Source organism: Girardinichthys multiradiatus, chromosome 21 (assembly GCF_021462225.1).
Source record: "Girardinichthys multiradiatus isolate DD_20200921_A chromosome 21, DD_fGirMul_XY1, whole genome shotgun sequence".
Lineage (NCBI taxonomy): Eukaryota > Metazoa > Chordata > Actinopteri > Cyprinodontiformes > Goodeidae > Girardinichthys > Girardinichthys multiradiatus.
The window spans coordinates 32,991,331-33,018,047 of NC_061813.1; the positions used below are offsets into that span (position 1 = coordinate 32,991,331).

The 26,717-nt window shown below is 39.9% G+C and overlaps 3 protein-coding genes across 17 annotated transcripts in view; 2 read left to right on the forward strand and 1 right to left on the reverse strand.

Moving 5' to 3' along the window:
• The first annotated feature begins 817 nt into the window (after positions 1-817).
• On the forward strand, positions 818-12,556 carry mastl (microtubule associated serine/threonine kinase-like). 4 transcript variants are annotated; one of them, XM_047348945.1, is made up of 13 exons: positions 818-1,105; positions 1,204-1,341; positions 2,434-2,573; positions 2,655-2,743; positions 2,839-2,945; positions 3,028-3,193; positions 3,495-3,643; positions 3,750-4,805; positions 6,969-7,110; positions 7,222-7,242; positions 7,952-8,065; positions 9,673-9,774; positions 11,751-12,556. In XM_047348945.1, the coding sequence occupies exons 1-13, from the start codon at positions 938-940 to the stop codon at positions 11,906-11,908; spliced, it is 2,550 nt and encodes an 849-aa protein (XP_047204901.1). In that variant the 5' UTR covers positions 818-937; the 3' UTR covers positions 11,909-12,556. The 4 variants fall into 4 exon arrangements, with proteins under 4 accessions (XP_047204901.1, XP_047204902.1, XP_047204903.1 ...); XM_047348946.1 differs by having other exon boundaries at positions 3,034-3,193; XM_047348947.1 differs by lacking the exon at positions 7,222-7,242.
• A 964-nt stretch (positions 12,557-13,520) lies between these two features.
• On the reverse strand, positions 13,521-22,096 carry acbd5a (acyl-CoA binding domain containing 5a). Its single transcript, XM_047349835.1, has 13 exons — positions 21,802-22,096; positions 19,037-19,157; positions 18,446-18,518; positions 17,449-17,566; positions 16,903-17,057; positions 16,840-16,870; positions 16,592-16,756; positions 16,235-16,314; positions 15,961-16,156; positions 15,312-15,514; positions 14,901-14,957; positions 14,683-14,792; positions 13,521-14,584 (listed from the first exon to the last, which is right to left on the reverse strand). Exons 1-13 carry the CDS (start codon positions 21,896-21,898, stop codon positions 14,572-14,574), a joined length of 1,419 nt encoding a protein of 472 aa, XP_047205791.1. The 5' UTR covers positions 21,899-22,096; the 3' UTR covers positions 13,521-14,571.
• A 1,609-nt stretch (positions 22,097-23,705) lies between these two features.
• abi1a (abl-interactor 1a) overlaps positions 23,706-26,717 on the forward strand; it is a 68,894-nt gene continuing 65,882 nt past the window's right edge. For all 12 annotated transcript variants that reach the window (XM_047349823.1, XM_047349824.1, XM_047349826.1 and 9 more), the window contains exon 1: positions 23,706-23,943. In XM_047349823.1, coding sequence (XP_047205779.1) covers positions 23,827-23,943 — 117 coding nt within the window. In that variant the 5' untranslated portion in view covers positions 23,706-23,826. The remainder of the gene's footprint in view (positions 23,944-26,717) is intronic.

The following is a 26,717-nucleotide window of genomic DNA, read 5'->3' on the forward strand; positions in this document are numbered from 1 at the left end:
ATGTTTTACTGCTTTTCATAATGAGTTCAAGCAATATATTCAGACAATTAAAGACTGAAAAGGCACTTAAAACTCTCATGAGGTATGTACTGCTATGAATCTATTATCAGAAAACTGATCCCACTCTAGCATTTTCATCTGTGCCTTGGACTGTTTACTATTTTTGTTTCTGTTACTTAAGAGCTATGAAGATTATTGTGTATTAATATATTATTTAAAAATGCTTACATAGTACTGTATACAGTCCACAGTTATAAATAAAGAACATTATACAAAACAGTACATTGGTTATCGAACAATATACAATTGAATGACTTATACATGTAAATTGTAGTTAAATACTAGGGTTTGGTAAAGGAGCTATGGTCAGGTTTAGGGTCAGGGCATAAAAGAGAATTTTACAGTGTTGGGTCCTCAGAATGACGTCTGCTGCCTTGCATACCCTATCGAAAATTATAATGAAGTTCGTGAAGATATTTAATTAATACTTCTTTCTTTTAAAAATTCTGATATTATGCATACATATTTATAAAAGACTACACAAATATTGATAATATTATAAATATTGAAAATAACAATATCCTCGTCTAATTTCTCTTCGTTACTGACCTTTCATTTCATGACTGTTCATCGTGGTAAAGTTTCATTATAAAACATATAGAATATATATATAGAAATATTTTGATGGTGTTATTTTAAATTACACGTATATATATTTTTTGTTTTATTTCAGACTAATTTAGACCTTTTATTTTATTTTTTCTTCTTCACTATTTTTATGCAGGCAGTTTTATGAGTAGCTACAAAACGTCAGAGGACCCCGTGACAGGCCAGTGAATTCAAAAATTCAAAACAAACTCCGGACTGTTGTTCTGTCATGCTAGTGTTTACTCTAGCCTCGCCACCGGATTATAATTGAGATTAGTTTCCCTTAATAATGGAAGTAGAAGAAAAGCACAGAGATAGTTCAAATGTGAAGTCAGTGGAAATACCGAAGCCTCCATCTATTGATGATTTCATCGTTTTGAAGCCCATCAGTCGCGGCGCCTTTGGAAAGGTCTACCTCGCTCGGAAGAAGTCCAATGCGCGCTTATACGCCATTAAGGTGAGTCGATTAACCTCTAATTGATTTTAGTTCAATTTAAATTTTAAGGTAATTTTTGTGTGTTTAGTGGGGAATAATATTATTTTTTGTCGCTGTAGGTAATGAAGAAGGCATACATGGTGGATAAAAACATGGCGAGCCAGTTGAAGGCAGAGAGAGATGCCCTCGCTCTGAGCAAAAGTCCTTTCGTTGTTCACTTGTTTTACTCCCTCCAGACTTCAGCCAAGATCTATCTGGTAATGTTGTGTGGAAAAATTTTTCAAAATTATTTTCCTCAAAATATTTTCAGTGGATGCAGTTCACTTTAATAACCTCTTAATCTTAATGGGAAATTAGACAACGTCGTAGCTCTCATTATCTTAGATTGTTCAAAGAGTCACTATATAATCTATTGTGTAGATGGTTATTTCATATTGCATTTGTATGCTGTACATTTAAATTAAGCACTAAATATTGACCTCCTCAAGACTTTAGCTAAGTACAGTAGTGCAGGTTTGTCTCAGGTGTTATTAATAGCATTCAGAGTTTTCTAAGAGGAATTGATGTATTTAGAGCATCTATGCATGCCATCCAAGGAGAACAAATTAGCTTGCTCTCAGATTGATTGCATTTTTCTGTGAGACCAGAGCGGGTTATTTGTTAGGACAAAACCAAGGAAATAACACTATGTTGCTAAAAATATCAGGACACATCTTTCGAATCATTACATTGTGATTCTCCAATCCCTTCAATGGTCATAAGTCATTAAATTCATTCATTATAAATTATATTATAAATTCATTACATTTCCTTTCTGCTAAACATCCAATGGTCAACTAATGGTGGTATCATAACAAAGTGGTTATATTTGTAAACGTAAATCACAGAGTGGCATCAGTGGATGCTTAGGCGGGTAGTGCACAGAGGATGCCAGCTTTCTGCTGCCTTCAATTAACCAAGTAGGAGTGTGTACAGAGCATCTTGGAATGGGTTTCTATGGTGAGCAACTGCATCCAAACATTAGATATTTGATTATCCCTTTGCATCTTTGTCACATTTTACGATGAAAATTATTCCATTCTGCTTGCAGTTTATTGTTGGTTTGCAGATGTAATGTACATACATTTGCAAAGGTAGAAAAATGCACTTCATGCATCTGTAATAACTGTAAAATAGCAGGTTTTCTAACCTGTGGGCTTGTGATAAAATCTATTTCTTGTTTTGCCGTTCTATGATTCTAATTATCAAGTCTGTTTTCTCATTTTAATTATAATTTTAACACTGAATAGAAAATCAAAAGTAATTTTACATTTAACTAACCTAAAGTTTTTTTGTTTTGTTGTTCACAGGTGATGGAATACCTCATTGGTGGGGACGTAAAGTCTCTCCTTCATATTTATGGATATTTTGAGGCGGACATGGCTGTAAAGTACATTTCTGAGGTGGCACTGGCTCTGGACTACCTCCACCGTCACGGCATAATCCACAGGTACGCAAAGCTTTGATAGGAGATGTTCAGATTTTACCACAGTAAGTGATCGGTGCTCATGGTGTGATTGGATCTGCTCAGGGACCTGAAGCCAGACAACATGCTCTTATCCAACGAAGGCCACATCAAGCTGACAGACTTTGGTCTTTCAAAAGTCAAGCTTGACCGAGGTATGGTATCGTGTAAGATTAAATAAATCTGTAACCATCAGCTCTCGCTGTATTCTTGGCTTCCTTCTAATCTATGTGGTTTCTGTGTAAAACAGAGCTGAGTCTTATGGATATCCTCACGACTCCATCTTTGGCTAAACCCAAAAAAGACTTCTTCCGCACGCCGGGTCAAGTTCTCTCTTTGATCAGCTCCCTCGGAATCGTAAGCAGTGTTTATAGGATTTCAGTTGAGGAAGTGATCGGGTTGTCTTTGGACCCTAATGCATCTCTCCTTATTTTTGGAGTTACAGAACACACCGGCAGGAGAAGGCAAGCGGCACTGCAGCGCCTCAGCTGTGTCCAGCCCGATGTCTGGCAGCAAAGTCAAGCAGAAGAACAACTCACTTGGTTCTCCTTTGATGAACAACTCAGATCAGCCGTTCTCTCCTGCTGGCTACCTTTGTAAACTGAGTATGTAATGAACCAGAATTCATCAGTTACTCATCTGCAGTTCTGGTGAAATCTTTACATATCGTCTTCATGGACATGAATGTCATATTCATTTTGGGCCTTTAAGGATTCATTTGAACTATTCCAGGATGGAACAAATAGATAACAAACAACTTCAATGAATTAAAAAAACAAAATAAAATTGGGAGTAAACGTTTGAATTTGGTATGAGAAAAGTTTTAGAAAGTTTTATGTAATTGTAAAATTTAAAACGAGTGCAATTATTGACTTTTCTTCTCATGGTGCATGTAAACTCCTGCAGGGCCTAAAAGCTGCAGGTTTAGTCCTCATAAACTGGCAAATAACCTGACTCCCAAGTTGCTGAAGACCAGGAAGAGGTTTGAGACGATGAGTGCAGGAAGCACGACCGACACTGAGGGGGGCATCAGTCCCATGTGGGAGTGTGAGGAGGTCAGTGATGGTGAAACAGCAGCAGCTCTGATTTAGTTTGCTTCTGAACTAAATATGAGTTTTTCAGATAAGATATATGCTTCGTTGTGTTTTCTTCTTTCTTCAGAAAGAAAATGAGCACCTCAGCGAGCAGAGGTCTAGAGGGGAATGTGAGTGTAAAGGATCCCAACGGGCCGATGGAGTTTCTGCTAAAGCTCCCTGTAATTTGTCCAAGAAGTCTAATCATGACCAGCTTATAGGAGAAGGTTCTTACAGCGTGAAACCTCGACCTTTCTCCACAGCTCAGCTTGATGGTTGTCTGTTAGAGAGAGATTACTGCCAGCCAACTGTTCCCTCATCTGTAAAGAGGACATTTTCAGAAATGGAAAGAAGTCCAGAGCTCCTGGAGACCAGAGCCAAGAAGACAAATGCAGACTACAAAAGATTCTTTGAGATTCCGGAGGAGACTGCTCGGAGTCACTCTGGTCTGACTGGGACATTTTCCACCATCCAAATTGGCAATGTTTTGACCTCCATTAGAGGGAACATGGCTGCTGAACACGGAAATCTGAGGCGCTCCAGTCCCATTCCCCCCGCTGTGACCAAAAGTCTTTTTAGTGAACTGGAGGAGCCGGTGGAGGACGTGTTTGAAGAAGGGGCTAAAGACTTATCCCAGACCAGTTTCACATCACCCCTTCCTGGGAACGTCGACGTTTGCAGGAACCTGAGCCTCGACTCTGATGGGTCCATGCATGAAACATCTCTCACCATCGACTGCAATGCTGCTCTGCAACCAAGCAAGCCATCAGAAAGCAGGTACTCCATCTCATTAGAGGAACACGTAAAGAGCACAGAGGCACCACCACAGACCACCTCTGCTACCACGGAAACACCCAAACCCCCTCAGTCTGAGGAGAGAGGTGAATCCCAGGGTTCCCTCCATAACCAACTCCATGACATCACCTGCAGCGTCTCACAGTCTCCTTCCTTCCTAAAGCCTCAAAACGGCGTTGCTTTCCGCAGCTACTGCAGCTCCATCAACCGCTCCAACATTTCCGGGGTCTCGAGGCTCAGCGTCGGATCCATGGAGGCCATAGATGTGTCCACCCTGGTTTTTCCCTCTGTGTGCGGCACGGCAACGCCTGTGCAGAGGAGAAGAAGTTCCAACAATTCTCTTTATCAGGTAGGTGTGCGGGGATGGGAATTGAAGACGATAGATTCTCAATTTTTTCCTGGTTATTGAACTTGTCTGTGTAATGTTTTACATTTTGGGCGATAGTAGTTTTTTCAAAATAATTTCTAATTCACGTTGTAATTAATTTTAATTTTGTTTAGATTTTTTATTTATCAAATTTTCTTTACCTTGATTCTGTTTTTCAAAGTTGATTTTATTTTTATTTATTCTTCATTTCATTTTTACTTCATAATTTATTGTGTTTTGATTTCTTCATCTTTTTCTCATTTAATTTGAAATTTATGGTGGGTTTGATTTTATCTGATCATGTCTCCCTTTTATAAAATGTTTTTAAAATTAATTTATTGTTACTTGCTATTTTATTTATATATATATATATATATATATAAAGGGAACACTCAAATAACATCCTAGATCTGAATGAATGAAATATTCTCATTGAATACTTTGTTCTCTACAAAGTTGAAAATGCTGACAACAAAATCACACAAAAATCATCAATAGAAATCAAATTTATTAACCAATGGAGGCCTGGATTTGGAGTCACACACAAAATGAAAGTGGGAAAACACACTACAGGTTGATTCAACTTTGATGTAATGTCTTTAAAACAAGTCAAAATGAGGCTCAGTATTGTGTGTGGCCTCCATGTGTCTGTATGACCTCCCTACAACGCCTGGGCTCCTGATGAGACGGTGGATGGTCTCCTGAGGGATCTCCTCCCAGACCTGGACTAAAGCATCCACCAACTCCTGGACAGTCTGTGGTGCAATGTGACGTTGGTGGATGGAGCGAGACATGATGTCCCAAATGTGCTCAATCAGATTCAGGTCTGGGGAACGGGTGGGCCAGTCTATAGCTTCAATGTCTTCATCTTGCAGGAACTGCTGACTCACTCCAGCCACATGAGGTCTAGCATTGTCCTGCATTAGGAGGAACCCAGGGCCAACCGCACCAGCATATGGTCTCACAAGGGGTCTGAGGATCTCATCTTGGTACCTAATGGCAGTCAGGCTACCTCTGGTGAGCACATGGGGGGCCATGCAGCTCTCCAAAGAAATGCCACCCCACACCATTATTGACCCACTGCCAAACCGGTCATGCTGAAAGATGTTGCAGGCAGCAGATCGCTCTCCACGGTGTCTCCAGACTCTGTCACGTTTGTCACATGTGCTCAGTGTGAACCTGCTTTCATCTGTGAAGAGCACAGGGTGCCAGTGACGAATTTGCCAATCCTGGTATTCTCTGGCAAATGCCAAGCGTCCTGCACGGTGTTGGGCTGTGAGCACAACCTCCATTTGTGGACGTCGGGCCCTCATACCATCCTCATGGAGTCAGTTTCTAACTGTTTGTGCAGACACATGCACATTTATGGCCTGCTGGAGGTCATTTTGCAGGGCTCTGACAGTGCTCCTCCTGTTCCTCCTTGCACAAAGGCAGAGGCAGCGGTCCTGCTGCTGGGTTGTTGCCCTCCCAGCGCCTCCTCCACGTCTCCTGGTGTACTGGCCTGTCTCCTGGTAGCGCCTCCAGGCTCTGGACACTACACTGACAGACACAGCAAACCTTCTTGCCACAGCTCGCATTGATGTGCCATCCTGGATGAGCTGCACTACCTGAGCCACTTGTGTGGGTTGTAGAGTCCGTCTCATGAACCACGAGTGTGAAAGCACCACCAACATTCAAAAGTGACCAAAACATCATCCAGAAAACATCGGTACTGAGAAGTGGTCTGTGGTCCCCACCTGCAGAACCACTCCTTTATTGAGTGTCTTGCTAATCACCAAAGATTTCCTCCTATTGTCTATTTAATTTGCACAACAACATGTGAAATTGATTGTCAATCAATGTTGCTTCCTAAGTGGACAGTTTGATTTCACAGAAGTTTGATTTACTTGGAGTTGTTATATTGTGTTGTTTAAGTGTTCCCTTTATTTTTGAGCAGTATATATTGATGGTATTATTTTAAATTACACCAAGATTTTTTTTAAATTGCAGACTAATTTGGACTTTTTTTTTTGTCTTTTAAAGTGTCCTTTTCCTTGTTTTGACAAGTTTACTTGACTTTTGTAAATTCTTCACTTCAGAAGAGTGCATTTGTAAACCCATAAAACATTTTCAACATTTCTTTTTAAAATCCTTTTCTCCCATTAGACTCCTCAGCCCATGTCGACCTCCCACACCCCTTACAGGACTCCAAAAAGTGTCCGAAGGGGTGCGCTGCCTGTTGAGGGCGCTCCGATTTTGGGAACCCCGGATTATTTGGCTCCGGAGCTGCTGCTTGGAAAACCCCACGGTAAACAAGGGGAAAACTCTACAGTCAAATAAATCCTCCTTTCCAGACTGGTGGTAATGAAATAACCTGCTAATTTTCAACGTAGCTCTTGTGACAGGCATTTTCTTTTAGTTTCAGGAAGGCCTCAGTTTGGTAAGTTTGTACCAATAACCTTGCATGTTGCCCCAACCAGGCTGCTAATACTTTTGTTTAGGAAATGAACTCTATTCTGCCCCCATTTTCCCATTCCCTCTGTTTCTGCCCTTTGGATCTGGGAACAAACCTGATTACTGACTGATTACAGAGAAAGGAGGATGGGGGATTGAAATTTCCAGTTAGAAGGATAAAAGTGGGTTGTCTGTTCAGTGTCCTCTAACATGGCAGTTAACAGCAGGGGAATCTGGAGGCTGATGTGCTTTTAACTGGAGAAACTGTGGTTGTTGCTTCTAAAATCTGTAGGTTTTTGGGTCAAATGTTGAAACACATGCAGAAGTTGCAAAATGGTAAACAAGGTCAGTTTCACAGTTTAGTGTATTTTTAGCCTGGTTTGAAATGAATAATCCTTATAGATATTTGTAGCTTCAAATTTCACATGCTGCAAACAATTATTTGCTGAATCATCACTGTTATGCCAACATTTTGTTATCCTGATGGACATTTGCATGTTAAAGGGAATAAATTCTTGGTTAATGTGTGCAGTAGCGTTAAAGCAAACCTCTCCATGCTCAGTCTAACATAGTCATTCCTGCTTCAGCCACTGCAGCAGAGTCAGGTCACACTAACAGGAATCACGGGAAGGTGTAGATGTTAGCAGCCTGCAGCTCGCTGAAATCTTCTCCCTTCCTGTTTGTTCCCTGGCCAGACTGCATGGTGGACTGGTGGGCGCTCGGCGTGTGTCTGTTCGAGTTCCTCACAGGAGTGCCGCCTTTCAACGACGAGACTCCTCAGTTGGTTTTTCAGAATATTCTCAACAGAGGTCAGTTTGAGTGCAGACACTAACATACACAGTGGCTTGTAAAAGTATTCATACCCCTCAAACTTTTCCACATAGTGTCACATCACGACCACAAACAGAAATATATTTCATGGGAATTTTATGTGGTATACAATTTTGAAGTGGAACGAAAATTATACATGATTTCTTTTTTCTTTTCTTTTTTTTGTTGTTTTTTTTACAAATAAAAATCTGAAAAGTGCGGTGTGCAAAAGCATTCAGCCCTCTTTACTCTGAGTGCAACCAATTGCCTTCAGAAGTTGCCAGATGATTGCTACACCTGTGTGTAATCTAATCTCAGTACAAATACAGCTGCTCTGTGATGGCCTCAGAGGTTGGTTAAGAGAATATTTGGGAGCAAACAGCATCAAGGAAAACACCAGACAGGTCAGGGATAAAGGTGTGGAGAAGTTTAAAGCAGATTTCCCAAGCTTTGAACGTCTCACGTAGCATTGTTCAATCGGTCATCCTGAAATGGAAACAGTATGTCACAACTGTAAACCTACCAAGACAAGCCCGTCCACCTAAACTTACAGGCCGAACAAGGAGAGGACTGATCAGAGATGCAGCCAAGAGGCCCATGGTGACTCTGGATGAACTGCAGAGATCCACAGCTCAGGTGGGAGAATCTGTTCACAGGACAACTATTAGTCGTGCTTTGCACAAATGTGGTCTTTATGGAAGAGTGGCAAGAAGAAAGCCATTGTTAAAAGAAAACCATAAGAAAACCCGTTTACAATTTGCCAGAAGCCATGTTGGGGACCCAGCAAACATGTGGAAGAAGGTGCTTTGGTTAGATAAGACCGAAATTGAACTTTTTGGCCAAAATGCAAAAACACTATGTGTGGCGGAGAACTAGCACTGCACATCACTCTGAACAAACCATCCCCACTGTCAAATATGGTGGTGGCAGCGTCATGTTCTGGGGATCCTTCTCTTCATCAGGGACAGGGAAGGTGGTCAGAGTTGATGGGAAGATGGATGGAGACAAATACAGGGCAATCTGGGAAAAAAACCTGTTGGAGTCTGCAAAAGACTTGAGACTGGAGCAGAGGTTCACGTTCCAGCAGGACAACCACCCTAAACGTAACGCCAGGGCTACTATGGAATGGTTTAAAAACAATCATATTCATGTGTTAGAATGGCCCAGTCAAAGTCCAGACCTAAACCCAATCGAGAATCTGTGGCAAGATCTGAAAACTGCTGTTCACAAAAAAAATCTCAGTCACTAGATGTGCAAAGCTGGTAGAGACAAACCCTAAAAGACTTGCAGCTGTAATTGCAGTAAAAGGTGCTGCTGAGTATTGACTCAGGGGGGCTGACTACTTTTGGACAATGCCTTTTTTGTTTTTTTATTTGTTAAACAAAAGAGAAATCATTCACAATTGTATACCACTTTGTCTCACATTAATTCCAATAAAATGTATTCATGTTTGTGATTGTAATGCAACAATATGTTGAAAGGTTCAAGGGGTATGAACACTTTTACAAGCCACTGTAAACTGTAATATAGTGGTTCTTAATTTCAAGCCAGTTTAACAGCTTGCTTTTACTTCCAGTTAGGCTATTTAACTGTTATATTTTTTAAGAAATCTCCTGGCCTGAGGGAGAGGAGGAATTGTCTGCAAAGTCAAGGAATGCCATTGAAATCCTGCTCACCATGGACATGGCAAAGCGTGCTGGCCTAAAGGGTAAGAATCACGCTTGGAAAACATCTTGTTTATGGCTTGCTTATTGTGTAGACCAACACAGGAGTGAAAATATTAGCAGAAACGAAATCTTCACTTGTTTATATACAAGCTGCATGCATTAGCGCTGCAGCGCAGCTGGAAACTACAGGAAGTTAGACAATTAGCCTTGTAAACCTTCTGTTGACCATTGGCTCAGTGTTGGGTGATTATTTATAACTTGGATGAACTTTTGGATTTTCACACACATACATATAGTGCTAAGATTATCTGTTAAAGTAATGTGCTAATTTAACAGGGATTAGTGTCAGTACACAGCTAAAATCTCAATTCTCTAATTTTTTGTGCAACCTTGGCTGAGCACAGACCCAAATGCTATTAGGAATGATAAATCAGAATCAGCTTTATTGCCAAGTTCGTGCATACAAGCAAGGCATTTGACTCCGGTACACTTTGCTCTTTTGTTCTGTTTTTGCATTACAGAATATACAAATTTACAATTTACAATGTACGATATACACATATCTAACAAAAAAGTTGCATTTGCAACATCTGTATGCTGTTGTTTGGTACTCTATTGAACGTTCATCAGAAAAACAGCCTGGGGGAAGAAACTGTCTCTGTAGCGGTGGCCTGAAGGTAAAACTCTAAACAGTTTATGTGCAGGGTGTGTGGGGTCTGCAGAGATTTTGGCAGCTCTTTTCTTGACCCTAGACCTGTATAAGTCCTGGATGGAGGGAAGGTCAGCTCTGATTATTCTCTCTGCAGACCTGATTATTTGTTGCAGTCTGGACCTGGAACTTCTTTCAGTTTATATGATCCTGTTTATATGTTGTATTATGCAAATCAGTTACCCTAAAACATAGATTCTGACACACTTTGGAAATATCCAGAAATTCTCTAGAATTTGCTTCAGGTCTTTTTTCCAGATCTGGATAAGTTTGGAAAAAGAAAATAGAGTGTAGAAAAATATTTGCATTTCTGACCGTCCGTCCATCCATATCGATATCGGCCTGGATTTTGATATTGGTGCATCCCTACTAAATTTATATACATTACTGCGAATGCTTCGAACTTCATACTGATCATCAAATTAACTTAAAGCAGCTTAACTATAATAGTATAATAATAAATTTGAGAGCTTTCCTACACCGTCCTGAAAAGTATGGAATGAGCTTCTTTCATTCCCCAGGTCTGGATAAATGCTTGATGGCCTTACTTTTACGGCACTTTATCAAGTCTGAGAACCCCAAAGCGCTTTACACTACAATCAGTCAGTCACCCATTCATTCACATATTCACATACTGACCGTGATAAGCTACATTGTAGCCACGGTTGCCCTGGGGAGCATTGACAGAAGTGAGGCTGCCATACAATAGGGCTACCGAGCCCTCTGACCACCAGATAAGTATGGAACATTAAGTATGTGGAAAAATAGATTTTTTGCCCTGGTATCATTTTCTAAAGGACTGAAGTTTATTAATGTCTAATAAATGCAGCATCATTCACATTGATTTGGTTTAATTTGACGTGTTTTCTCCTTGATTTGCCTGCCTCAGTTTTAACGTTTCACCTATCAGTATTTTGGTTTTTGACCGGATTCAAATTTTTTCAAAAATCAAAAGGGCAGCATTTCACAACCTGTTTGGTCACGAGACGACTTTAAATTCGGGCTGAACTGGACCTCATATTGGATCTAAATCCAAAACGAAACACTAAAGCCGCCATCTTGGTGCAGGCTTACCAACAAAAGGCACGTCAGAGAATCTGCTTACAGTCTGTTTCTCATTTGACAAGTTCAACAATAATACATTTCGAAACAGAGCTGATCTAAATCAGTCCTCTAGAAAAAAAAATTAAATAGGAAGGTAAGTTTAGCGTTGTGGAGCAGTTTTTATTTGTGAAAATTACAGATATTTTGTAGTTGCCCCCTTTAATAATGATGATTTTGTGTCTTGTTCATGTGAACTTTATCCAGAACTGAAGCGCCACCCCTTGTTTGCCGACCTGGACTGGGACAACCTGCAGAACCAGCCGATGCCTTTCATACCTCAGCCGGAGGATGAAACCGACACCTCGTACTTCGAGGCGAGAAACAACGCTCAGCACATAGCTGTGTCTGGCTTCAGTCTATAGCCTCGGGCTGAGAGTTTTTATTTCTGTTAAACGGCACTGATTTCAAAATATAGCAGTTGGCTAAATCAGAATCACATGAATACATTTAAGTGATCCTGATCGGTTCTCCGTTTACTGGTTCTTTTAACAAAACATTTTTACACATGTGCAGTTACTCTTTAAAGGAGGTGTTTATTGTATGATGTGGAAAGTATTTTAAAACGTATACTGTGGATTCAAGAGGCTTAAATTGTGTTCTTCTTTGCTGGTTAACTTTATCGTCTGCAGGTTTTGATTTAAAAGTTTGCAGGCAGGTCTTTTTTCTTTTCTGCTGCCCTGTTTATCCACAAAATGCTGGCCACCTCTATGTCTCTATTTAGGAGTGCAATAAGAAAACCTATACATATATTCGTTAATAATGTGTTTTAATGTGCAAAGTTTGTTTATTATTTAGTCTGATTGTTTTAAGTCAGAAGTGGGGCTGGTTTTATGTTGTTTGATCCAATTTCGTTTCTATTCCCAACACTACTGCTTTGCCCTTAGGACTGTTTTATATTCTTTGCTTTACGTTAAAAGGGAAAATATAAATTAAATGTTTGCTACGTGATGCACCTTGTACATTTTTCCCTCAAACATTACTTTCAATAAACTCTAAATACCGTTGACAAACCGTGTACAAGAAGTCGCATTTTATCGGGAGCTAATTTAACGGAAACTGAAAAATTACAAGCAATCACGCTGCAGCACAGCTAGCTGCTACAGGAAGTTAGAAAAGTATCTGTTTAAAGTTCCAACAAGCGGTTGCTTTGGAGTTGTGGGACCTGTTTATTGCTTAAAGGAGCACTGGTCACTAGTAAACTTGTGGTCATAATTTGTCGGCTAGTTCACATTTGGGTTTTTAATGTCAACCATTTAGCTAGTATGACGCAGTTGACTAGGTGCATCAACAAACCTAGACTTTGGAGCTACTAGTGCAGCATTTTGTCTTACTAGTAGGACTTTCTTCTCCTACTAGTTGAGAAAAAAGTGTTACTAGTAACCTATTTTAAGTAATTCTATAAAGTGTTGAGCTAGTATGTTTGGACATGTATAAGTAGTGCAGTGTAGTTGCAAACTAGTAGACAAAAATGGTGGCTGATATCAAGGATATTTACTACATACACAAACTGCTTGCCATAGCCAAGTGGGTTTGTTGCAAGCCATGACCGATAAAAACAATTAACACACAAAAAATACATCATGGGTCAACCAGGATTTCATCATGGTGTGTTTAGCAGGGAGGCCAAATAAAAGAAAGGTCGTGTTTCTGCCCATCTACAGTTTGTATAATAAGAGGATTTCGGAAAACAAAAGAGACCAAAGTTAAATTTTTCTGGATTTAAATTAGAAGTGCATTAAGAAAAGGTTGTAACAGTAGGTAACCATCTTACCTTTAACACACAGCAGTGGTGGTAGTATCATAACTAATAACTAATTATTGGCCAGAACTTTTGACCGCATTGGAAAAAAGTTGCATGACCCAAATTTGTGGACAGAAGGAAGATATTTCTGCAATCAGTGAGAAAATCTGAATATTTCTACGGTCAATTTAAGTATGTAACATTTTATAAAAATAAGTTGCTCACTCAAAATGCTTGGTCAAAACTTTATTTCAGGCTGTGATTATCACATGCATACACCACTCTGCACAGGCAGAACGGGTGAGAAAGCTTTTTAGTGCATTTTAATAGAAAGGTAAACCATTTTTTCTCATTGTTCAAACATATTTGCTCTGAAAAGATCAGCTTTAATTAGTACGCCAATCTTTGTAAATATTACATATTAATCTACAATTAATACAGATGCAATTAAAATATTGCATTTAGGTCTGAACTGTACAGCTACTGTATATAATTTGTACAGCAGCCACTTCTTTGCCAATGGATTGCCAAAATCTAAAACCAATACGATGATGCAAGAACAAAAAACAGCGTTAATTATCAGAAATCTGAGTGAAAGACTCATGTTTAATGATAATTTGGTCCAGACCTGGAAGAGCAATCCTCTAACGGCTCAATCTAATGCCATTTATGTTATGATGATGATGATGATGAGGCACTTTTTCCTAGAGAAAGTGAAGAATTGGACCATCCTGACGTAAAGCACGTTCGGATAAGCAAGACAGATGAGACAAATTTAGCAGATCTGTTTACAACAAAATTACAAAACAAGCACGGATTAAATCTCGTCTATTGCAGCTCATTAATAGCAATAAATATTACCTGGAAAGACTCTCGCATCTCAGTACAATCTTACATTCAGTATAAGTATTCTACAGCTATTATCACATTTTAATATAGCAGCATCACCTGGGCAGCTAATAAAATAATGAAGATTTTGTGCAACCAAGCCATAGTTAGGGAAATAATCGAGAAGCTACCGTAGTTGGTCCACATCCGCACTACCAAGCCTCTCCACAGATTCTAGTACAGTTTGACGACTAAATCACAGGCCCATACATTCATGTTTCACATCCGCAGCGCAGCTCACTCCACGTTCAAGACTCCTTCATGTCTTGGCTCCAAGGTTCCTTCTTCGAAGTGCAAAAGCAAATTACTTGCTGTGAGTTTAATTAGGACGAGAGAAGCTGCAGCCCAACTGAACAGAAGACGGGGGGATTTGTTACCGTCTTGCCATAACCTGGATCAGTTGATGCGTCTGTTAATAAAAATGAGGACAAAAATAAACTAGATATTCTAGGAAAAAATGGCAAAACCCCCCCCCCATGTGCATTTATTTTTCTATTAAAATAATACCTTCTCCTTTTCTGCAAGTACAGCCGGATGAGCCACTGAACCACAAACGGCCAGATAAGAGCGAAGGCAAGGCTGGTTGGTGAAATGTCGAAAGGCCACCAGGATGGGTTCTAGGTGAAGGATATACAAATGATTCCAAAAAATATCATTTGATGGAAAATGTTGACTACTTTAATCTCAACAGACAAAAACACCAATGCGTGGTGCGAACTCTTTACCCGATTCCTCCTGTTGACCGGAGGCGATCCGTAAGCAGACAGAGCCACCGATCTAGCCTGGAGAAACAACAACAAAAAGAGGGAATGTTTTAATCAAAGACTATGAACAATATATCTATGTGGAAACCAGCTCAGCTGCCTGGTTACATTAACTAGCCCACTGCTTTATAACTGAGATGCCACAACCTTTCATTTCACTAGACTGACTTCTAGAGCAAACAAACATGTTTATGCAAATAAAAATCTGAAATCTGTAGCTTGCATTTGTATTCTGCGCCATTTACTATGATGCGCCCAAATAAAATTCATTACAACCAATTTAGAGGTCAACTTAATAGTAATCAACCCCCAAAGGACCTAAAAAAGCCAACATTGGGGCAGTGAGGAAATGACAGGGCTGGCTGGTCTGACCTGGTTGGCGGTCAGAGCCTCCAAGGTTCTTAGCCTCTCCAGAACGCTCTGCATATCTTCCTGCAGTCTGGCCAGCGCCACCACGATCTGCTCATTCAGGCTCGCTCTGGACGTTAGCACACCTCCCCAGGGTTCCCCGTCTCCATCTCCACTGCTGTGCATGGGCAGCTGGGGTCCTGGACCAAGGCCTGGGGACCTAGAACCTTAACAGAAAATGACAATTTTATGGGTTTTTTTCCCCTTCCTAACAGCTATTTTTTTTTTTTATCAATGATAGTTTTTAGCTTAAGGCTATATTAAGGCCCATAATGTTTTTATTTGTGAAATTTAGATAGCTGAATCAGATAAAATACAACTGAACTTAAAGCTCTTAAAAAGCACAATAAAGTATTTAAAATAAAAACCAAGCAAATAATAAGTTGCTTTAATTTCTTTATGAGCTTTGACTTTTATGCATTTCTTTCCTATGTGTTTTTTACCCTTTTAGTCTTACTTTTTTCCCACTTTTTAAATTTGCCATGAAAACCTTGCTTATCGGTGGGTGGCTAGCTCATTTATTGTTCAAATAAACAGACTTAAAAGCCCATAACTGGTGTAAGACATGGATGAGACAGGGAGACGTCTAAATGTCCCGTCGGTTCTTCCTCACCCTGAGCCCTTCTGGCCAAGGAGCTGCCTGGCATGTCCACATTTAGCCTCGGTCTCTGCGACACCGTCCCACCTGTCTCCCCCTCTTCTCCTCCACACCTGACGGCCTGTGGGGGATCCTGAACATTCTCCTCCAGGAGCAGGACGTGACTCTCCTCTTCCTCCAGGTCATCCAGAGAGCGGTTGTGCTCAGAGCTCTGGGCAAAAAATGACACCTTTAGTGGAGTGATTAATAAAATATGATCCGGGATCATGTTTCTGAGGGTCTGTCTTGCCTCTTCTTGGCCAAACTGGTCGACAGAATCACAGTAGACTTCACTGTCCGAGTCACTGGTTACCGGATTGGTTCTTGTATCTAAAACATAGAAGACAAATTAATTATTGTGGAGGTCAAACAGGTGGATGGAAGCCCTGTTTATTATGCTTGGTTTAAACTGCCCTGGGAGCAGCCGAGGTGTAAAGCATTACTGGTTGACAGTGTAGATTTGCTGCAGCTCTGAATATAAAGCTTAGCAGATTATCTGGACACGTGCTGCTCTGAAACCCAACCAGCAGCAGGAAGAGTGGGGAGAGTCCTGAGTCCTCTATAAGTCTAAACACAGCAGAGCCAACATGGAGGATGTTTTTCCTACCTGCATGGTGTCCATTGAGCAGAGGCTCCCCAGCTGAGACCTCCTGCGATTCGTCGGCTCTGGGATGACTCCCATTGGCCACGTGGGAGCCGCCGTTGGACAGTTTACCATTCTGGAGGGACACTTTGTGTCTCCTGGTTGTACTCTTCCTCTTGGGCTGTGTTGCTACAAGAAGAAAACACAATGAGTGACCAGATCCCAATAAAATGAAACATTATCTTCACCTAAGAAGAGGAAACATTTGTTACCTTTTCTGATCTCCATCATCTCTTCCTCCTCCTCCTCCTACATCTTCCTCCTCCTCCTCCTACATCTTCCTCCTCCTCATCATCATCTTCCTGTTCTGTTTCTTCATTTGGTCTGAGCCTGGCAGGCCGAGTCTCCAGAGTACCGTTCATCTCCATGTTTCTTATGATGCTTTTTGCAACACTTTTTGATTCCATCGACTCCAGCATTGTTCCAAACCCTGCGTGGAAAAATGGATTTTAGGGAATTCAACTCAGATACAAAATTAATCTGTCTCCAACTAAATGTTTGTCTCAGCTGAATACTTTAACAGAAATCACAGTTTAGGTAATCAAAAAATGATCAACATCTGTCAGCAAAAGCAACTTTAATATGCTAAACTACTCTTTAATGCATATATAACATTTGCAACACTGCTGCCATTAAACACAAAGCATATGATCTAAAGCAACACAGATTCTACTCTAAATCTTGTGTACACAGTCATATACTCGCCTTCCAGTTGCCTAGCAAACTTGGTTAAACGGGCTGAGCGGATAAGAGGCAGATTGGAAACAGTTAAGCTTCGTTTGCCCATTTCTGACACCATATAGTGTGAGGGCAAACCTTACCTGTGCCCAGGTCCGATATCTGCGTGATTTTTTTCTTCTCGTCGATTAGCTCATAGAAGGGCCCGAGGACGCGTAGCAGCTCCTCCACCTCATCGGTCATGGGCATACCTTCCAGGATCTGTGAATTGAATCCATTATATCACTTGTTACAAAGCCAGAAAAAAAAAAAAAAACTTAAAGAAAATGTTCAAGACTTCAGGAAAATATATTTTAGAGCCAGATTGTATATCAGTATTTAAACCTCTTAAACTTAGGTGGGCTGTAGATTTTGAATGGCATGATAGGCTTTGCCCTCATAACAACATTTTGAAAGCCTCTCTAGCGCAGTTAAACCCTTATGAGAAATACATATATAAAAACATATATAAATATAAAGTAAATTCAGTTGTTGGGAGGAATGTGCTTGTGCATGACTGTGCATATCAGAATAGGAATGTTGGTCAGAACAGGAGCAGAAGTTACAAAATCCATCTAATCGCTGTTAAAAACTGTAATCTGAAGCACTAAAATTCTAAGTGGTCATTCTCCATGGTGGTGAATTACAAGCGCACTGGGCATACCACAGAGTGCTTTTAAATCCCCCCATAGGGCGCTGGTTTGTTAGGTCTCGAAATTACACCTCTCGAACAACATTCTCCTGAGTTCCTCCTCCTTACTGGATAAATCGCTTTTTCAATCTTGGCTTTAGGAACTCAAATTGAAGCTGCGGACTTTGCTATCACTACTTCTGTCAAGGATGGACATTGTGTTATGCATTGGTGCCCGAGCTTGGTGTTCCAAACATAAAATGATCACTCTATGCCAACTTTCAGCTACGGCTTTTTTTCCATACACGTTTCTTTTTTCCATATTTCTTCATTTCAATCGTGTAAATGAAAATAACCATCATCATCTACAACCCTAAACAGTATTAAAAAAAAAAAGACACGTTTTTAAAAGATGATGGGTGCCCTTCAAGTTTTGCGGTATTATACGTTTTGAAAATTAAGATACTAACCAGCTTCATTTGGTCGACATAGGCGCCCATCGCTTCTCCTTCAGTCATATCTCCAAGAGAATTCCACGCATCCCTAATAAATGTGAACAAGAAAAAGCACGGAAACATGTCAAAACTAAGATGCAGTGGTTTTCAAACATCCTGTCTGGTCTTGGTTTTGCAAATAAATTAATTATATTCAGAAATAAAGTGAGAAATGTTTGTCAAGTTTATGCAAGTTCTCTACTATTTAAACAGACCACGTTTACTTAAGGTCAGTGTGTTCCCTGCAAGCCGGGGGTCAAAGGTTAAGTGAAACTCCATCCGCTGCTGGAAGCTATGATTTAAAACATTTTCAAGCAAGATCCAAGAGAGAAACTGTCCAGCTTTGAGGGTAAGAGGTCACATTCCAAACCAAGTCCAAAAAGCACAACTTGAGAAAACGAACAGAAAGATAATTCTCCGCCTTGAGTCTAGTTTACAAGAAAAGCTCAAATAAATGTAACATTTTTTAAACGCTGTTTCAGTTTTATCTTCTAGATTCCAGTAAAATCTCCAAATATTAAAATGTAACCCAAGCAAATAAAATGGATGTGAGAGAAATCTACAAACCATTTAGCTTTGCCGACTACATCCCAGAAGCTAGGTCGTGGTATATTACATGGTCCAATAGTGGCCTGCTTGTAGTAACTGTAGAACTTAAGCATCATGTCATTTGACGGCTGAAAGGGACCTGAGGAGAAACAAATACAAACAGTTTATGTAAACCGTCCCTTTAATTGCCTAATAATGACAACAGGAATGGAAGGAAAGCAGTTAATTGTGGCATAAGAGGCGGCCAATCTGTGCTGGTGTCTGCTGCTAAAGTGGATTACTTAAATCACTCAAGCTGCTGCAGCTGACCTGGCACAAGGCTGAAGTTAGCATCGGATTCAGAACTGAAGTAAAGGGCTATTTCACAGCTCCTCCTGAGTTATCATGGGCCTGTTGACAGCTGTTCTTGCTTTGTCTATTAGTTCAGGTGGACTGTCATGTCTTGGTAGGAGCACAGTTGTGTCATGCTTGATTTTGGTTAATAGATAAACAGTTCTCCATTAGATATTCAATACTTGAGATATCATAGTTTCTCCTAAACGTACTTTACTTTCTCCCTGACCCGTCTGCCGTGTTCCTCAATCTTCATAATGCTGTCTGTTGGTTAACGTTCTCTAACAAACCCCCGCGGCCTTCAAAGAAAGGTGGTTGCACTGGATTTTATTTAATGAAGAGATCTGAATACATAGGCATGCCTAATTTTTAGATTTGGTAAAACATATTTTCAAAAAGATTCCAAATAAAAAACACTGAAGCTTCAAATCTAATATACTTGAGATGAACTGGATTATTCAACATTAAACACAACTTCTTTAAAACAGAGCTAGGGACAAACTGCGAAACTTTATCCCCGGCTAACTTTTTCTACCAGGTTGCCTTTTGCCACAATGAAGGTGATATTCTGTAAAAAATGTAGGTTAATTCAATTCTGGTGTCCAAAAACGGATGTTTTCCAGCAGGACCGCATTTAATGCAGGTTTCAGGCTTTGTGATTTTATTAGATTGTTGTGAAGAAAAAAACCTTATAGTTGAGAAAGAAGCAGAAGGTCATTTTTGGCGATGACCTTGAGCTCGTGGTCCGTTGTTGTTCTGTGTAACAGGGTGACCGGCAGAAAATTTGGCCCTCTCACAGCAGAAAAAAAAAAAAAATTCTGACAAAATCAAAAGGCACCCAAGCTGTTTTATTCGTTTTTGTAAAGTAATATCAGGAGTATTAAACCAAGCTACTGATTTCCATCTGCTAATGAACGGATCTGTGTCGTCGTTTTTGTTTCCAGGTTCTGCAGCAGCAACAAATTGTAGCAACAAAAAGATCCATTACAATGTGCCAGAGGCCGATGACAAGACGTTGAGCTTGCACAGTGCGACATGCGATTCCTTTATTTCATTTTAGTTTTTCTGTGCAGAGTGTGCTAGGCTCTGGAGTGTCCAAGCCCATTAAAAAAAATCTAAATGAATTTTTTCCCCCCCTAGTATAAAAAAATTATATTGTAATCCTAAATAAAAATATTTCTGAATAAAATCACTTGTTTGTGTGGTTTAAGAGGAAGTTTCTGAATTCACTGACAATGTTTTAAAGCAATCTCTGCTCAGCTTAAAACATTTCAGATGTTTCCCATGTGATGCTTTCTATGAACAGAAAAAGAAAATGGACTTTTTCTCCTTCCCCTGGAACATTTTCACAGGGTTACAAACTCAAACTTCTGTGTATTTTTTGTGGAGTTCACGAGATAGACCAACAGAAAGGAACAGTAAAGCAGAAAAAAAAAAAACGCTGGTTTACGCATACACATCTAAAAAGTGTGGCATGCAGTTCTATAAGATCATTTTCCTCTGATAACCCTAAATAAAATCTAGCCCAACCAAATGGCTTCAGACATCTAATGGGTAAATAGAGTCAACCTGTGTGTGAATCAATCTCAGCATAAATCCACCTGCTCTATGAAGGGCTGAGAGGTTCATCATTATTGCTGAAATAAAAACATAGTAAGTCATATTTGCCACAATTAATGTGGAGAACGAAGTACACGTGGAATATGGTTCTTCATTAATGGCATTGGTGTGGCAAAAAAAACAAACAAACACCCTTAACAAACCCACAGTTCAACACGGTGGTGGCAGCCATCTCTTAGGTGCTGTCCACCCGATCTGTCTGACGATCACAGCCGTTAAACACATATCATTAGCAGTGATGTAGTGGTGGCAGCATCATGCTTTGGAGATGCTTTTCTTCAGCAGGGTCAGGGAAGCTGGTCAGAGTGGACCAGCGGAGGAAAATGGATGGAGCTAAAAGAAAACCTGTTAGAGGCTGGAAAAGACTCGAGACTGGGTTGTGCCTGAGCTTTGTCTATTCTGCAAAACTGGGCAAAACGGTTAGTCTCTGAACTTGCAAAGCAGGTAGAGACATTCCCCATAAGACCTGCAACTGTACCTGCAGCAAAAGTTGGTTACATTTGTATTTGCTAAATAGATTTAAAAAAATATGTAAACAGGTACGGAAACGTCACCATAATACACTAATAGGTGTTGGTACATCAGGTAAAAACCCACTAAAATACAGTGAGGTTTGTGCGAATATGTTTGCAAATAACAGTATTTATCATTTATTCAATTTCACAGGTGATCCAGATTCCTATGACATTTGCGAAATAGCCCTTTAATTCACCAGTAAATCGGATGCTAACTTCAAACTTGCCTAACCTGACCAGTTCTGATATCAGTCCTACTGAGCTGGCCAAACTGGCAGCGTAAGTCGCATCCGGACGTTGGTGGTCCGTACTCACCGTTCGGGGGTAAACTCTTGATGACTTTAACCGCTGCCTCGAACCTTTTCTGGGTCAGACGTGTCTGTTCCTCCGCGCTGACGCTCTCCGCCTCCATGTTAGTGTCACTCGGCGGAGAGCTAGCAGGAAAACCTACCTTACAATAAGTAACGAAAACATACAACAGACGCGGGTCTGTCAGTTAGCAGCTTCTGTTCTGACGGACTGTAAGAGGATTCAATCAGCTCAGAATGTAGGACACAACAACTCTTCTGCGGCACAACGTCAGTTGCGGCCGTTTTTTAACGCTAAATTCCACAATTGCGTGAAAACATGCGAGGTAAAAACTCTAAACAGACATAACTTACCGTTAAACTAATTGTTTACCTATCGGTCAGAACGCAACTTGTCCTTAGCCCAGAGACAGACGCCATGAACAGCAGATAAAGCTAGGCAGGAGTGCATCATGGGAACTGTAGTTTACTTTCTAGCGAAGTCCTACAAACTCCAAAGCCAGCAGGTTTCGCTGAAATTGTGTCCCTGAAAAGGTATTGAAGTGGTTCAATGAGATGATTTTATGTATATAAAATGTATTTCTTCTATGTAATGAAAACAGGGTCCAGAAACAAAATAAAGTCGTTTGTTTTTGCGTAAATCTCCCTTTGCCAACGTTAATAAGCCTGGAACTTCACATCCCAGCATGCTTTATTAAGTATCCCACTTTTTCCCACCGTTGATCTTAAATGGAAAGCCAGAGGTCTCACTCTGTCTATTTTAGAGACTTCTTAAAAATGTGTGATAATTCGGGTTGACGAGCAAAATATTGACACTAATGTAAAATATTGATCAAAATATACATGTACGTTTTTTATAGACACATACAAGTACATGTTTAAACAATGTATATCTGAAATGCAAAGTTTACATGTATTGCTCATTTCTTTATCTTTCATTTTCACTGTATTTTCTTTGTTCCTTAAAACACACAACAGTGGTTATGCAAAATATAGTTGCTAGTGATTACAATAACGACTATAATAATAATAGGACGAAGACAACGAAAAAATAATGATGATAATGTTTCAAGCAATTGATCTCTTTAAATTATCCTTAGGTATGACTGTTAATCCAATAGTGTTACAATACAAACAGATCTAGTAAATATTAACGTGACAGTTAACAAAATGTGCCCATCAGATTAAAGACTCTTGAATTACTCTTTGTATACAGTAAGAGATACAGTAAGTATGTGTAATAAGAAATGGGACAAACATATAGTGACATGTCTTTCACAGCTCAGTGGTTTACTTAGCTGTGAACAGGTTACCAAACAAATTTGATCAGATTTTTTTTTTTATTAAGAAGTCCTTAAAAAAATAGTGACTTGTAACAGAATCACTGGCAAAGAGAAAATGAAAATTATTTCTGTTTTTATAGATATTTTTGGATAAACACCTAATTCCAAGGGCCTTCCTATATTGTAACAGTAGGAGACGCTCTTTCTTTGTCCCAAAATGTTTCACTGCACAATAGGTATAGATGAATAAAGACACATAAACACATTCCAAAAGTTAGAACGATAGGGTTTTCTTATTTTCAGATTTTTCTTTTATTGCATTTCTAGCCCATGAAAACACCTAACCCTACATGGACAGTGACGTCACGGAAGAAAGCCTTCACTCATCTTCTGTCTTTGAGCACAATAAAGACAAATTGCTCGTATTTAGTTTAACAATTTGTGTTTTAAGATAAAACAAATAAAATAACTACTTTTTTTTTAAAGAAATATTTTCTGATGAGAAAGCTGGAGTACCATAACATTCGTCTAAGTAACACCTCCTTCCCAATACAGACGATCTTCGACTTGGGTTTACGTCAAATCGGGGTCAGCATGAATCCCAGACGGAGGAGGAGGAGGAGGAGGAGGAGGAGGAGGAGGAGGGTTCTTTTTCTTTTTTTTCTGAGTCAACGCTGTTAGCTGGTGGCTGCTTCAATCAGAGGGAAGGCAGAGAGAGGGAAGGGAGGCTCTGCAGGGAGAGATGTAAGATGGCAGAGCTACAAATGTTGTTAGAGGAAGATATTCCGTCCGGGAAGAGAGCGCTTGTGGAGAGTTACCAAAACCTGACGAGAGTAGCCGACTACTGCGAGAGCAATTATGTCCAGGTAGGAAAATTTAGTTGAATTTGTATTTATTTTATCAGGCCAATACTTTTATCCCCTTCTCTCCGCTGTTTGTGAGGTTGTTGGGACAGGAAATGTTGATACAGAAACTAGTCTTCGGAGCAAATTTAGCTTGGAAAAGCTTTTGAGTTCTAAAACGAAATTTAAAGATGGTGCATTTAGGACTGTGGGACGTTCTAGTTATTGTGATCTTGATCAAATGTTCTCCGTTTAAACACGGGGTGTGTCTACTTTTTTTTTTTTTTTTTTTTTTTTGGTCATTGCACTGGGTCGGTTTAAAATTGCCACTAGTCTCACCATTGACGATGACGATGAGGCCCATTTGTTTTTACAGCAAACGTTATAGTCAGCGATTTAAACAAAATTGTATATCTACTGTATGTATCTACAATATGTTGAAGGATATTGCAGTTTTTGCATCTGGCAGTTATATTTATTTTAGTTGTCAGCAAGATTACGAGCCCTCGTGTCAGCTCTTTGCGCTTATAGGGTCATTAAACACACCATTTAAAACCACAAAAACAGTTAAAGTCTCCATTGGGAGCCCATTACTGTAGTGGTATGATGATGTCTACATTATTGGATCACTCTGTTAGAGCGTTTGTTTGTTTTTGTTTTTTTATTGTTGCTGCATTATTTCTATGCCCACTTAAATCTACTTGTCAGACTTATCTGTAAAATCGGTCAAACTTGCTTTGTTAAATATGGAACAATTCAATTCAGTTTTATTTATATAACGCCAATTCACAACACATGTTGTCTCAAGGCACTTCACAACAGTCAGGTACATACATTCCAATTAATCCTAACCATTGAACAGTGCAGTCGGAGTTAGCTTTTTATTCATATTGGATAAAAAGTTTTTCTGTCTAAGGAAACCCAGCAGATTGCATCCAGTCAGTGACTTGCAGCATTCACTCCTCCTGGATTAGCATGTAGAGACAGTGGACAGTCACTGGCGTTGACTTTGCAGCAATCCCTCATACTGAACATGCATGTAGAGATAGTGGAGAGGAAAACCTCCCTTTTAACAGGAAGAAACCTCCAGCAGAACCAGGCTCAGTGTGAGCGGCCATCTGCCACGACCGACTGGGGGTTTGAGAGAACAGAGCAGAGACACAAAAAGAACACAGAAGCACTGATCCAGGAGTCCTTTCTATGGGAAGGAAAAGTAAATGTTGATGGATGTAGCTCCTTTAGTCGTTTCACCTAGAAAGAAAGAACAGATAAACTCTGAACCAGTTTTCAAGGTTAGAGTTTGAAAGAGAGCACATAGAGTTAGTCACAGTTAAGCTCAGTCAGTAGCTATGTCTAGGAGAGAGAAAGGGTTAAACACTAAAAGACAGGGCTATGTGGATCATCGGTAGAGGGTGAGCATTAAGTTGTTGCCAGCAGAAGCTTGGACGATGCCCCTCTCCAGAAAGGTGTCACAGGTAGACACAGAGCCAGGCCAGGTGTAGCTTCTAGGAAGAGAAAAGAGAGAACAAGGTTGAAAGCTGAAATAACAGCAAATAATGGAAAATTGGAGAGTAGTGTGAGAATGTAGTGAAGAGGGTTAAAGTGGTCATTATGTCCTCCAGCAGCCTAAGCCTATAACTACAGAGATAGTTTCAGTTCAGATTATTTAGTTAAACGACGCTTATTTACAACAATGTCGTCTCAAGGAACCCCACAAAGGGTCCCACTCATGGTCATTGTTATACTAAAAACCACAACGATTGGGATACCTCTCTCTGTCAGACTGATTATAACCATTGGAAAAGAGAAGGGGTCATACAGGTAGCAGAAATGGAGGGTGTATTTGCACCTCAACCATAACTGAGCCAATTTAGGCTAAACCTGACTCCCCCTTACTCCAACCAACAGGGAGGGAGGAAGCCTCCCTCCCTGATAAACTAAGCCACTCTAACTATAAGCTTTATCAAAAAGGAAAGTTTTAAGCCTAGCCTTAAAAGTAGACAGGGCGTCTGCCTCACGGACTAAAACTGGGAGCTGGTTCCACAGGAGAGGAGCCTGATAACTAAAAGATCTGCCTCCCATTCTACTTCTAGAGACTCTAGGAACCACCAGTAAACCTGCAGTCTGAGAACAAAGTGCTCTGTTAGGAACATATGGAACAATCAGATATCTGATGTATGATGGAGCTAGATCATTAAGGGTTTTATATGTGAGGAGGAGTATTTTAAATTCTATTCTGGATTTAACAGGGAGCCAATGAAGGGAAGCTAAAATAGGAGAAATATGATCTCTCTTTTTAATTTTCATCAGAACTCCTTTCATCAGAACGCATTTTGAATCAACTGAAGGCTTTTAACTGCATTTTGTGGACATCCTGATAGTAAAGAATTACAATAGTCCAGCCTTGAAGTAACAAATGCATGAACTAGTTTTTCAGCGTCACTCCTGGATAGGATATTTCTAATTTTGGCAATGTTCCAGAGGTGAAAGAAGGAAATCCTAGAAACCTGTTTAATATGGGATTTAAATGACATGTCCTGGTCAAAAATAACACCAAGGTTTTTTACTTTATTATCGGAGCTCAATTTAATGCCATCCAGGTTAAGTGATTGACTAAGCAGTTTCTTTTTTAAAGACTCCGGTCCAAAGACAACAACTTCTGTCTTGTCTGAATTTAGAAGCAAAAAATTTTAAGTCATCCAAGTTTTTATATCTTCAAGACATGCTTGTAGTCTATCTAACTGGTTGGGTTCATCGGGATTTATGGATAAGTAAAGCTGAGTATCATCAGTGTAACA